Source organism: Nerophis lumbriciformis, linkage group LG36 (genome assembly GCF_033978685.3).
Source record: "Nerophis lumbriciformis linkage group LG36, RoL_Nlum_v2.1, whole genome shotgun sequence".
NCBI lineage: Eukaryota > Metazoa > Chordata > Actinopteri > Syngnathiformes > Syngnathidae > Nerophis > Nerophis lumbriciformis.
Window position 1 is genome coordinate 1509742 of NC_084583.2, and position 15259 is coordinate 1525000.

General features: G+C 38.5%; 1 protein-coding gene across 10 annotated transcripts in view; it reads left to right on the top strand.

Moving 5' to 3' along the window:
- atp11c (ATPase phospholipid transporting 11C) overlaps window positions 1–15259 on the top strand; it is a 233045-nt gene that overhangs the window by 48186 nt on the left and 169600 nt on the right. The window contains exon 1 of one of the 10 annotated variants that reach the window (XM_061930442.1): window positions 8675–8718. The exons of the other annotated variants lie outside the window; for them this stretch is intronic. Coding sequence (XP_061786426.1) covers window positions 8713–8718 — 6 coding nt within the window. The 5' untranslated portion in view covers window positions 8675–8712. Of the gene's footprint in view, window positions 1–8674; window positions 8719–15259 lie in introns of those variants that run through there. 10 annotated transcript variants of the gene reach the window in all.

The following is a 15259-nucleotide window of genomic DNA, read 5'->3' on the forward strand; positions in this document are numbered from 1 at the left end:
TAGTTGATATAACACTCCCGTCAGGGGGTGCAAATTCTACGGCGGGAGTGCAGGAGGCGGATTACTGCGAGCCTCAGCCAGCCGTTTTATGATCGCTCAGCACAAGAAATACGTTACACTCATACAGTTGTTGACAAAATACACTGTACATTATATACCTCAGCTAACTAAACTATGGAAATGTATAATATAGTTCATATAGCAATACGGTCTCACTGCACAGCAGGCCAGCAGTTAGCCGAGTCCGCAATCCATGGTGAGGCACAAATGAGTGATGTGCCTCAACTGGCTGCTGTTCACCGCACCGTCTCTTCTCAGTATTTGAACGGCAAATGTGAAAATTCAGCGATTTTGAATACAATTAATCTAAAACTGGTGAAGTTAAATGGAAAATAACTTTATAGTATAATCACTGGATACATTTAACAATTTAATATTTTTTTTTTTCTTTTTACATTTTTTTTCTTTCCATGATGGCAGGTGAGGCGGGGCCTCACCTGCCTCTAGTGACTGCACGTCACTGCTGTGTCTGCTTGTAAGCACTCTGTGTGTGTGCGCTGCCGAACATGCTCCTCTGCTCGTAAAACCAGCAATGTCACGACGTAACGACGCGCCTTCATGCCCGTTAAAAAAAAGTAGGGGGCGAACCGGTACTTTTTAGAGGCGGTATAGCACCAAATATGATTCATTAGTATCGCGGTACTATACTAGTACCGGTATACCATACAACCCTACTGTGGGAAAAATAAATATTTGTTCTCCTGCTGATTTGGTAAGTGTACCACCTTATAAGGATATGAACCGTGTAAATATGGTGTTCTTTAATGTTACTCAAAGTAAGACTTATGTTGGTTACCGGATCGGTTTGTGCGTCTTGCAAGCTTCCTTGGTGGCTTTTTTTTTTTTTAGGTATTATGGCAGTCATCCATTTCCCTCTCGAAAGTGAGGTTGAATTCTCAGTTTGTACATTTAAATAATTCAGAATTCTTTATTTATTTAGAATTATCTTGCACATACTGTAGATCCTCCCTCTCCTGACCCTGCTCACTGGGCCTGTGGTACTCCAAATGCGTCGTTGTCATCCATATATGTATAAAGGGGCTCCTCCAGAGATTTACTGCAGCTCCGCTCCTGCTGTGATGTGAAGAGAATGCTGAGCTGTGTGCGTGTGTGTGCGTGTGTGTGCGTGTGTGTGAGTGTGTGTGCCTGTGTGTGTGTTTTGGGGCTTGATGTTTTTGTCATCCCCCACAGTTCTTTATTGTCACCTGAAATGATAGGGTGCCCAGTGACGAGCTGTGGAACAGAAATGTCCATGTGAGGATTTAAAGAGTGTGTGGGAGACATACGAGTGTGCTCACACCACACACACACACACACACACACACACACACACATAGACAACAGCCAGCAATGATTATCTCAATCGTAAACTTCCAACCAGGTAGGAGGCGTTGCTCAGTCAACCAATTGTGCCGTTTGAAGGTAGTCACAGTTCATTGGCAGAGATTGAGAATTGGCTAAATTCAGTGCTGTTCATTGGACTTGAAGCGATTTTTCTCCATTAGTTCTTGGACGCCATGTCTGCCCGATGGTTTATTGACGAGCAATAAAAGAAGGTTTAGCAGGCGGTATTATTGTGTCCTGGGCATGACGTTAAAGTGCATCCGGCTGTGGAGGCTCCTCTATGGGGGTCTTGGGGCACTAGGAGTTTAACCCCTTTACTACTGTTACCCCAGGTGGCCCTTGGCAAAGGCCTAGTACCTGACTGCCCCCTAGCCATACGGTGAAGACCTCAACGGCGGAGCAGGCGGAAGACGGTAGATTTAAGAACTACCACAACGGCTGCGATGGCGGAAGAAGGCTGCAGCAGAAAAGGGTCCCCAGTCGTCTTGGACCCCATGCCACTGGACCCTGACCCGATTCTGTTAAGGATCGTGTGGTGACTGTCTGTGCACCAGTCTCCCCAAGTAAAACAAAGTCACGCACAGGCATCCTCCATAAAGGGATACACCCCTACCAGGAGGATCGTCATACTCGTTCGAGTGACCGCCGATGATGATGATGACTCAGAAGCACCACACTATTCTACGTCATATGGCAATAATTTGGATTTGTTAAGGGTAGGACAGGATGGACTTTATTCATCCCACAATAGGGAAATTACCGTATTTTTCGGACTATAAGGCGCACTTAAAATCCTTCCATTTTCTCAAAAATCGACAGTGCGCCTTATAACCCGGTGCGCTTAATGTACGGTTGTGCTTAGCGACCTCGAAGCAATTTTATGTGGTACATGGTGTAATGATAAGTGTGACTAGTAGATGGCAGTCACGCATAAGAGACACGCGTAGACCGCAGTATGACGCCAGTCAACAACACCAAAACTTTGAATGTTCCATTGAAAATATAGAATTTTACACACTGCACTCAAAAATCTGTCAAAATGTTTTAGTATGACTTTGAAGCCGCACCGCTTGATGGATTGTCGCCCCATTACGGCTACCGTAGTCAGAGAAACAAGTATTATTATGGTGTGTAACTTTAGTTATTATAGAGATCCGGTCGTACGTTTTTTCCTGGCACACATTTCCGGCGTTGTTGTTGTACTAGTGAGCCACGGATGAGAAGATGCTGCTCTGTTATTTATTGAAGTAAAGCAGGGGTGCTCACACTTTTTCTGCAGGCGAGCTACTTTTCAATTGATCAAGTCGTGGGGATCTACCTCATTCATATATATCATTTATATTTACTTATTTATGAAATATATGTTTTTGTTAACAAGTTAAAGGTGTATAATGATAATGCAAGCATGTTTAACACATATAGTTAATATCGTTAATACATTAAAGGTGTTTAATGATAATACAAGTATGTTTAATACATATAGTTAATATTGTTAACAAGTTAAAGGTGTTTAAAGATAATGCAAGCATGTTTAACACATATAGTTAATGTTGTTAACAAGTTAAAGGTGGTTAAAAATAATACAAGCATGTTTAACACAAATAGTTAATATTGTTAACAACTTAAAGGTGGTTAAAGATAAAACAAGCATGTTTAACACATATAGTTAATATTGTTAACAACTTAAAGGTGGTTAAAGATAATACAAGCATGTTTAACACATATAGTTAATATTGTTAACAAGTTAAAGGTGGTTAAAGATAATACAAGCATGTTTAACACATATAGTTAATATTGTTAACAAGTTAAAGGTGGTTAAAGATAATACAAGCATGTGTAACACATATAGTTAATATTGTTAACAACTTAAAGGTGGTTAAAGATAAAACAAGCATGTTTAACACATATAGTTAATATTGTTAACAACTTAAAGGTGGTTAAAGATAAAACAAGCATGTTTAACACATATAGTTAATATTGTTAACAACTTAAAGGTGTTTAAAGATAATACAAGCATGTTTAACACATATAGTTAATATTGTTAACAAGTTACAGGTGTTTAAAGATAATACAAGCATGTTTAACACATATAGATTCCTTTCTTTCACGAAGACAAGAATATAAGTTGGTGTATTACCTGATTGTGATGACTTGCATTGATTGGAATCAGACAGTGGTGATGATAACGTCCGCATTTTCGAATGGAGGAGAAAAAAAGTCCTCCTTTCTGTCCAATACCACATGAAAGTGGTTGGTTTTTGGCATCTTATTTGTCCAGCTTCCGTACTCCTTTGTATACACTTTACAAGAAATACATTGTCGGCATACTCCGTAGCTTGCTAGCTTGTGCACGCCAGCTTTCTGAGACTCTTATTTTGGTAGCGCAGGCAGGATGAAGCAGAGCTTTTATTGTGCAACTGTGCAGTCGGTCTTTGGAGTTTTGACGACAGGTACGGCGCCAGAGTCTGTTGAAATAAAGTGTTTCTCGCCTTCCTGTCGGTAATTTTAATGAGCTGGCAGCAGCCAGCGTCATCTCAGAAGACCCTCTGGTGCCGTGAATGTCAATCAAGTGACGAAAGTGACGTCATAGTGAAGATTTATGATCGCTCATTTTTAGGACTATTTTTTTAATGCCTGGCTGGTGATCGACTGACACACCCTCCGAGATCGACCGGTAGATCGCGATCGACGTAATGAGCACCCATGAAGTAAAGTCTGAATGTTATTAAAACAGTTAGCTCCATCTTTTGACACTCCTTCCACTCCCGTCCTTGCACGCATTCATGAAGTTTGGTTCCTTTATGAATTTATTATGGGTCTACTGAAAATGTGAGCAAATGTGCTGGGTCAAAAGTATACGTACATACAGCAATGTTAATAATTGCTTACATGTCCCTTGGCAAGTTTCACTCCAATAAGGGGCTTTTGGTAGCCATCCACAAGCTTCTGGCAAGCTTCTGCTTGAAATTTTGACCACTCCTCTTGACAAAATTGGTGCAGTTGGTTTTCTGACATGGACTTGTTTCTTCAGCATTGTCCACACATTTAAGTCAGGACTTTGTGAAGGCCATTCTAAAACCTTAATTCTAGCCTGATTTAGCCATTTCTTTAACACTTGTGACGTGTGTTTGGGGTCATTGTCCTGTTGGAACACCCAACTGCACCCAAGACCCAACCTCCGGGCTGACGATTTTAGGTTGTCCTGAAGAAGTTGGAGGTAATCCCCCTTTTTCATTGTCCCATTTACTCTCTGTAAAGCACCAGTTGCGTTGGCAGCAAAACAGGCCCAGAGCATAATACTACTACCACCATGCTTGACGGTAGGTTTGGTGTTCCTGGGATTAAAGGCCTCGCCTTTTCTCCTCCAAACATATTGCTGGGTATTGTGGCCAAACAGCTTAATTTTTGTTTAATCGGACCACAGATCTTTCCTCCAGAAGGTCTTATCTTTGTCCATGTGATGTCAGATGTCATGCCAAGGGACATGTACCGGTAACCAAATATTAACATTGCTGTACGTCTACTTTTGACCCAGCAGATTTGCTCACATTTTCAGTAGACCCATAATAAATTCATAAAAGAACCAAACTTCATGAATGTTTTTTGTGATAAACAAGTATGTGCTCCAATCACTCAATCACAAGAAAATAAGAGTTGTAGAAATGATTGACATTATGTTCTTTACAAGTGTATGTAAACTTTTGACCACAACTGTACATGTGATATATTAGTGTTATATTTTTAATACATTTGCAAAAAGGTTTTCACATTGTCGTAATAGGGTATTGTGTGTAGAATTTTAAGGACAAAAGTAAAATTGTTACATTTTGGTATAGGCTGTACAAAATGTGAAAATTTAAGTTATTCTTTCATTTGATCCGTTCCATAATTACATTTCACATAATGATATACCAAATGTTTTTAGCGTTGTGCAAGCGTAAACATTTTAAAAATGGTATTAATATTTTAGTTATTTTGAGTTATTTTGAGTTACAGCTCCTACAGTATAAAAGTATAAAAGCTGTCATCTTGAGTAGCTGAATGTGGCGTTTTGTCGCACACAGAAATAGTACAGAGGCACTCGGCTAGAAAAACCATACTCCATTTATGGCCGCGCTACTTTAGATTCTCTTTTAATTATAGATTCAAGTGTGACTAGACTGCAGCTTGAAGTGGGCTCACTTTTGGTCTTAAAGCACAAACTGGAGATGTTTTCACCCACCATTCTGTCAGTTTTGAGAAACATGTCAAGATAGAGGTGTGAAGGTGAAGCACAAGACGACATACATGTTCCCAAACCAAGCCTGTAGCCTTCGTGAATAAATGTTGTTTGTCTAAAAACCAGTTGAAAGATAACTTAACTTGTGCATATGAATCATCCCTCCCAGTGGGAGTATTCACTTACTACCTCATTGTTTTGGTAAGACTCACTTACTACTTAATTCCTGAGTTTGTTCTCGTCAGCAATTTGGTTCTATTTCAGGAACAAGCGGTGCCTTCAGTGAAAAAACACAAACAGAGCCGAGTCAGCACAACATATTGTGTTTTAAAGATGATACGAAGCTTTTCATGCAATATATTCTGTAATAGCTACACAATAACTAAGTCCAGAACCTTGCAGTGAAACCACATCTGATTTGTTATGTTTGTCAACAGTTTAAACACTTTCAAACACATGGTGGCAAACTTTCATTGTCATAATACTGTATTTTCCGGACTATAAGGCACACTTAAAATCCTTTTTTTTTTCTCAAAACTCGACAGTGCGCCTTATAACCGGTGCGCCTAATGTGCAGAATAACTCTGGTTTTGATTACTGACTTCAAAGTTATTTTATTTGGTACATGGTTAAATGATAAGTGTGACCAGTAGATGGCAGTCACACATAAGAGACGTGTATAGGCTGCAATATGACGCAAGTAAACAACACCAACATTTTATATGTTTTAGTACAACTTTGGCAGGGGTCGGCAACCCAAAATGTTGAAAGAGCCATATTGGACCAAAAATACAAAAGCAAATCTGTCTGGAGCCGCAAAAAAATTAAAAGCCATATTACATACAGATAGTGTGTCATGAGATATAAATTGAATTAAGAGGACTTAAAGGAAACTAAATGAGCTCAAATATACCTACAAACGAGGAATTATGATGCAATATGTACATATAGCTAGCCTAAATAGCATGTTAGCATCGATTAGCTTGCAGTCATGCAGTGACCAAATATGTCTGATTAGCACTCCACACAAGTCAATAACATCAACAAAACTCACCTTTGTGCATTCATGCACAACGTTAAAAGTTTGGTGGACAAAATGAGACAGAAAAAGAAGTGGCATAAAACATGTCCTAGAAAGTCGGAGAAAGTTATGTATGTAAACAAACTAGGGTGAGTTCAAGGACCGCCAAAATTAGTAGGACAAAACAGCGCTCGCCAAATACTCGAATCAGTGAAGCATGTTTAATATAAACAGTGGGATTTATAACAATTAGGGAGGTTTGTGTCATGTTTGTCCTCCTACAGAAACCACATTAAAACAAAAAATATATTTTTTTCCCCTCATCTTTTCCATTTTTCATACATCTTTGAAAAAGCTCCAGGGAGCCACTAGGGCGGCGCTAAAGATGCGGCTCTAGAGCCGCGGGTTGCCGACCCCTGAACTTTGGTAAGCTAAGAAGCCGCATGGCTTGATGGATTGTACTGTGCTTCAACATACGAGTATTATTATGGTGTGTGTATAAGGTAAGACACATTATCTGGCGTTTTTTTTTTGCAATAATATGCAAAATAAACTTTTCTTACCTTCTGGTACTTGCTGATCTGTATTTGGGATCTGCATAAGTCCTGAAAAATAGCGCGTGTCCGCCTTTGTAGTCCGTGCCAACACCGTAGTCGATAAGCTTCTTCTTTTTCTCTACTTGTTATGGGACATTAATCCTCCTAATATGAAGTAGTGTGAAGTTCTAACTTATATCTGCCATGAAAGCACTAAAACATACCGGTGTAGTGAGTTTACATTATTCACCCAAGGAACTTTAGTTATTAGAGAGTTCCGGTCGGACGTTTTTTCACGGGACACATTTCCGGCGGTTGAGGAGAGGCTGCTCCGTTATTGATTGAAGTAAAGTCTGAATGTCATTAAAACAGTTAGCTCCATTTTTGACACTTCTTCGACTCCCGTCCTTGCACGCTACACCGCTGCAACAAAGATGACGGGGAGAAGACGCTGCCGAAGGTGAGCCACGTAAATAAGACCGCCAACAAAACGGGGCGTACTGAAGCGACTGTCAGAAAGCGGTTTGAAGATGATCTGTAAAACATCATCTATGCAACATTTTGACCAAACAACCACCATCACATGTTATGTAGACAACAAGGAAGTCTTTTCCATTCATAAAAAAAAAAAAAAGACTCCGGTGCGCCTTATAATAGAAAAAAGATCGAAAATAGACCATTCATCAGCAGTGCGCCGGTGCACCCTATGGTCCGAAAAATACGGTATATGATTTACGTCGCAAGCTGGTCAATCAAGTCCTTAGTTTATGCATATGCTATTTTCTATTCCTCTCCAAGGTTTCTCATAGTCATTCACATCGACGTCCCACTGGGGTGAGTTTTTCCTTGCCCTTATGTGGGCTCTGTACCGAAGATGTCGTTGTGGCTTGTGCAGCCCTTTGAGACACTTGTGATTTAGGGCTATATAAATAAACATTGATTGATTGATTGATTCTACACAACCTCTGTTCCAGCGAGGTGTTTGAGTAAGTCACATTGTTCTTAGCAGCCATGACCGAGATTTGTGGTTTACTATTTCTCTATTGCCAAGCTGAAGACTCACAAGATATGCAAGATTGGCTTCAGGGCATTGAGTTGATGTGAAGATCCACAATAATAGGAAATGCTTTCCCCTACTACTGGCACCTGTTATGTTGTCACAAAGTGGCATTCCCACTCAACAGGTTAGTTGCACAAGTGGTGTTAACACAACCTGGCAAACCGTGTGCAACTTTTTACGAGCTATCCCATAGATTGCGGAATCGGTTCCTATCTCGAGGTCTCTCCGCTCATCCCCCATCGTCAACGGACTAGGTGCAATGTAGGCCAGTGCCAGCCCGTGATGATACAGAACACTTTGTGTCTTGTACAGCTGCGGGGTGTCTCCCAGAACAATGAGCCTTTGCCCATCCACAACAGCTCCTTAGGATCAGGCCTCTCAGCTCAAGTTGTGACTGACCGTCATAGCAGAGGAGCCTCTGCTATGGGCTCTCTGTGCTCCGCCACACTGGCCAAGAGTTGGGGGAACCAGGATGGAGGTAAATGCTTTCTCACTGCCGGGTAATGGCGTTGTCATCGGCTCAAACGGTCTTTATTAATATTAATGTGGATTACTTGAGTGGGAGAGTCTGTTCATTAAATTGCAATTACCCGATGCTCCTCTTGCATTGATCCGTTCAGCTGTCAAATTACTATTTTATGCAAGTAGATTTGAGAGGAGGTACTTAAGCAGACCTGGTACTGATCCAAACTACTTTTTACACACACACAAACGGAACTGCCACATGTAAGAGTGATTCATTCAATTTCTAATATATTAGGATTACCTCTAACGATACCAAAGATCTTTGCGATGAAATTAGACAAATCAGACCATGTGTTAGGAGCTCTTTTGTTTTAGAAGAAATGCAACAAAGCGTGTGTGACAAAAGGCTTGAATATAGTTTGAAGTCTCTGTGCTATATTAACTTCAAAACAAGCCAGCTGGCGACTGACTGACTGTGTAACCAACGCTCAGGAAATAATGAGACATCTACTGTGGGTACAAGTATTGTCACTGGGGTGGTGCTACTTTTGTACCCGTGACATTTACTTGACATTTACAGCTCGGGATTTTGGTTGTACCTTTTGGGACTGGGACTCGTTGCAATAATTAGCCCCATGAGGAACATTAGTGTACCCTGAATTGAAGTGCATTTTGGTAGGTAGATGGGAATCTTTCATTTGTCAGCAACACCCGTGTCCTAATAATTTTAATATAAACTGCGCAGGCGCTACAAAACACAGACCGGTTTCGACAATGTCTTCGTCAGTGTGCAACAGGAAGTGATGCACTTAGTCACAGCTGTGGTCAACCAATTGATGTAATAAACCAAGAACAACTTCAAAAATGAAAGTGTACAAATAGACAAAATGGAAAATTGTACAAAATAAATCAAAGACTCAGTACAGTATCATAGAAAAATAAATAAAGCAATAAAAAATAAACCTTTAAAAAAATTGTGTTTTATTGCTTTATTTATTATCCTATGATACTGTACTGAGTCTGATTTATTTTGTATAATTTTCCATATTGTCTATCAGGCCTCGAATTTTAACTTTTTAAGGTCAAGGCAAGTGTTGCTTTAAAGGAGGGCTCATATTTTAAGGCACCAAGGCATTATTTTCTTTCTAGGCAGGGGCTCCAAAGCATGCATGCATACATATACAGTTTTGTTTTTATTCATGATTAATAGAAGCATGTCTGCTTTTTGTCATTTCATGATGCCTTTATCTCTATTTTTACCTTTTGATAGAGGGAAATATTTTTTGTAATTATTTATTTTTTAAGTTATGTACATGTAGATCATTGGTGTCAAACTCTGGCCCGCGGGCCAAATTTGGCCCACCGTGTAATTTAATTTGGCCCTTGAGGCAATATCAAATTAACATTAGAGCCGGCCCGCCGGTATTATTTTCAGTGCCCCTCTCAAAAGTCTCCCGGGGCAACCATTATCCCGAATTTCTCCCGATTTCCACCCGGACAACAATATTTGGGGTGTGCCTTAAAGGCACTGCCTTTAGCGTCCTCTACAACCTGTCGTCACGTCTGCTTTTCCTCCATACAAACAGCGTGCCGGCCCCTATCAATGATATATGCGGCTTCTACACACACATAAGTGAATGCAAAGTATACTTGATCAACAGCCATACAGGTCACACTGAGGGTGGCCGCATAAACAACTTTAACACTGTTACAAATATGTGCCACACTGTGAAACCACACCAAACAAGGATGACAAACACATTTCGGGAGAACATCCGCACCGTAACACAACATAAACACAACAGAACAAATACCCAGAACCCCTTGCAGCACTAACTCTTTCGGGACGCTACAATATACAACCCACCCTGCTACCACCAAACGCGCCCCCCCTTTCTGTTGCTACTTCAAGGCTTGAATGTTTGATTCATTCATTATTGTTATTTTATTTTCGAATTTATTATTAGCCTGTGGAAAAAGTTTATTTTGATATTTACCTCAGAAGGCTGCAAATAGAAAAGAGGCATTCAATTTTTATTAAAATTTTACTTGATATGCCATTGATATTTTTTAATTATTATTATTTGAAACTCGATTTTGCATGTTAAATAAGCCTTGCTTGTTCAATATGTAATGCAAAACTTGTTTGGGTCCCTATTAAAAGGTTAATTTGTTTAACCTTGGCCCACGGTTTTGTTCAGTTTAAAATTTTGGCCCACTCTGTATTTGAGTTTGACACCCCAGATGTAGATGATGTATCGGGACAGATCCATTAAGAGTTTGAGCAGAAATATGTCGTATAGGAATTAACTATGCACAATAAAACATTGACAAAATAATGTGTCAAATGGTTGTTAAAGTAATACCTTTGTGACATGAAAAAAACACAAGTATTGTAAAAAAAAAACATGGCGTTTACTTTTTGATATCAAAATAAAACACAAAGCAGTTTGGTTAATGAAGATAAAGTCTAATAAACAAGATGTGTTCTTCTCCAACACCCCCTTGAGGTTCAGTACAACAGTTTGGCCAACAACAACAAAAAACAGGAGTGACAGCGTGTTTCCTCTCCTCATTAACTCTCAGTCACAGCAGCTGATAGACGCTGTATTGTCAAAATGAGAGCAACATCATAGTTTTTCTCCTTCGCTGTATACTTTTAGTGTGGGCACAAGTGTCTCCAATATTGTCCACACCTGTCTCCATCTAACAGCAGTGCACACGGCAGGAACCGAGGGAAAATGACTAGCGTCCCGGAATAGTTAGTGCTGCAAGGAATTCTGGGAATGTGCTCTGTTGTGTTTATGTTGTGTTGCAGTGCAAATATTATCCCGAAATGTAATTGTCATTGTTGTTTAGTGTGGTCTCACTATATGGCACATTTTTACGACAGTGTTAGCGTTGTTTATACGGCCACCCTTAGTGTAACATGTAGGTCTGTTGACTAAGTATAATGATTGTGGTGTCAACAAAAAACAATTCTAATGAATCGCAATTTACTCTATTAAAAAAAAGAAACGTTGTTGATGTAGACTAGGGGTGTCAAACTCGTTTTCATTGAGGGCCACATCGCATTTATGGTTGCCCTCATAGGGCCGTTTTTAACAATAAGTAATAAATGAGTCTACATGTGTGTGTATATATATATATATATATATATATATATATATATATATATATATATATATATATATATATATATATATATATATACAGGTAAAAGCCAGTAAATTAGAATATTTTGAAAAACTTGATTTATTTCAGTAATTGCATTCAAAAGGTGTAACTTGTACATTATATTTATTCATTGCACACAGACTGATGCATTCAAATGTTTATTTCATTTAATTTTGATGATTTGAAGTGGCAACAAATGAAAATCCAAAATTCCGTGTGTCACAAAATTAGAATATTACTTAAGGGTAATACAAAAAAGGGATTTTTAGAAATGTTGGCCAACTGAAAAGTATGAAAATGAAAAATATGAGCATGTACAATACTCAATACTTGGTTGGAGCTCCTTTTGCCTCAATTACTGCGTTAATGCGGCGTGGCATGGAGTCGATGAGTTTCTGGCACTGCTCAGGTGTTATGAGAGCCCAGGTTGCTCTGATAGTGGCCTTCAACTCTTCTGCGTTTTTGGGTCTGGCATTCTACATCTTCCTTTTCACAATACCCCACAGATTTTCTATGGGGCTAAGGTCAGGGGAGTTGGCGGGCCAATTTAGAACAGAAATACCATGGTCCGTAAACCAGGCACGGGTAGATTTTGCGCTGTGTGCAGGCGCCAAGTCCTGTTGGAACTTGAAATCTCCATCTCCATAGAGCAGGTCAGCTGCAGGAAGCATGAAGTGCTCTAAAACTTGCTGGTAGACGGCTGCGTTGACCCTGGATCTCAGGAAACAGAGTGGACCGACACCAGCAGATGACATGGCACCCCAAACCATCACCCAACCATGCAAATTTTGCATTTCCTTTGGAAATCGAGGTCCCAGAGTCTGGAGGAAGACAGGAGAGGCACAGGATCCACGTTGCCTGAAGTCTAGTGTAAAGTTTCCACCATCAGTGATGGTTTGGGGTGCCATGTCATCTGCTGGTGTCGGTCCACTCTGTTTCCTGAGATCCAGGGTCAACGCAGCCGTCTACCAGCAAGTTTTAGAGCACTTCATGCTTCCTGCTGCTGACCTGCTCTATGGAGATGGAGATTTCAAGTTCCAACAGGACTTGGCGCCTGCACACAGCGCAAAATCAACCCGTGCCTTGTTTACGGACCATGGTATTTCTGTTCTAAATTGGCCCGCCAACTCCCCTGACCTTAGCCCCATAGAAAATCTGTGGGGTATTGTGAAAAGGAAGATGCAGAATGCCAGACCCAAAAACGCAGAAGAGTTGAAGGCCACTATCAGAGCAACCTGGGCTCTCATAACACCTGAGCAGTGCCAGAAACTCATCGACTCCATGCCCCGCCGCATTAACGCAGTAATTGAGGCAAAAGGAGCTCCAACCAAGTATTGAGTATTGTACATGCTCATATTTTTCATTTTCATACTTTTCAGTTGGCCAACATTTCTAAAAATCCCTTTTTTGTATTAGCCTTAAGTAATATTCTAATTTTATGACACACAGAATTTTGGATTTTCATTTGTTGCCACTTCAAATCATTAAAATTAAATGAAATAAACATTTGAATGCATCAGTCTGTGTGCAATGAATAAATATAATGTACAAGTTACACCTTTTGAATGCAATTACTGAAATAAATCAAGTTTTTCAAAATATTCTAATTTACTGGCTTTTACCTGTATATAGTACATTAAAAACATTTTTTTTTTTATATAAGCTGCAAAAAAATATTTACATTTTACTTAAAAAACTGGCAGCTCAGTCACCAGGATTTTACAGTAAAAGCAGTGTTTTTTTTTTTTACAGTATAAAACATTTTTTTTATAAATGGAATGGAATGGAAAAACAATACCACTGTTTTAGCGGTAAAACTCAAGCAAAAGAGCTGCCAGTTTTTTTTTAAATCGTAAAATCTTGTTGTTTTAATGTTTGTTTGTTTCGTTTTTAATGTTTTAGTGTCTTACTGTTTATGGAAAAAAAACAGTATCGAAGCTGATTTTATGGTAAAAAAACCACGGAATTTAACCGTAAAATCTACTGTCAATTTTGCAGTCTACAATTTGATTGATAATTTGTTTTTTCTCTGTAAACTAAACTAAATACAACCGTTATATTTGCTAACTAATTAATTTTACTTGCAGGTCAAATGTAATGACTACTTTAATCCAGTAGATAGTAAATGACCTTTATGAAACACCAACACGGTATTAGTGCAGTGTCAATACATCTAGTGAGTGTGCCATTAAATCACTAAAAGCATCATTTATCCATCATTACTTACTAGCAGGGGAACATTTTTTGTGTTCCTTTTAAATATCCGAAGCTAAACACTAAAAAATGACTGCATGCTGCAAAGTTTCTCTAAAAAAGGGAGCAGCACAACAAACTTATTCCAGCATCTGAAACAGCACGGAGCCGAGTGTCGGAAATGCAACTCTTTGCAAGGCGAACAAGACCGCAACAACAACAACAAACTCCACCTAAGACGCAGCTTACTTTGGCGAAATCCTTTTCACGAGGTACCATGTACAGCTTGATTAAAAAAAAAAAAAGGAGAACAATGCACAAAGCAAGCACTAAAGCAGTCGCTGTGCACATGCAAACTGGACAGGTCGAATTATAACGCATTTAATCATCAAAATAGTGACACATTACATGTAAAAATGAAGTGTACATTGTCTTTAAAATCAGTACACACTAACAAGGAGCCCAGGATAGATCTTTGAGAAGTCTGCATTTATCCACTTATACTAAAAGTCATCTCAATGTTTTACTTGTTTATTTATTTGCATACAATGTGAAATACTACAGTTTGCACTTTATTTTTTTATTTTCATTACCATTTAATGATTATTATGATTTTATTTATTTGCATGCAATGTACAATGCTACATTTTTGTTTACAGAAGTATTTTATTCAAGCAGAAGTCTAGCAATTTTGATGCTATTAATATGTCACTTTCTTATGGACAATGTGAGTAATTCAGGTCAATTACTTTTATCCATACTCTGAATGAAATCTTTGCAGCATATACTTGTATGGCCCAATGCAAACAACCTTCCTGAATCATGGTGCAAAACAAAAATAAAAAAATCTAATTAATTATTAATTATTGATTAATTTTTAATATCATATGTACACATGTATAGGCTATATATATATATATATATATATATATATATATATATATAGCCTATACATGTGTACATATGATATTAAAAATTAATCAATAATTAATAATATATATATATATATATATATATATATATGTATGTATGTATGTATGTATGTATGTGTGTATGTATATATATGTGTATAGATATATGTGTACATATATGTGTATGTATGTATATATATATATATATATATATATATATATATATATATATATATATATATATATATATATATATATATATATATATATATA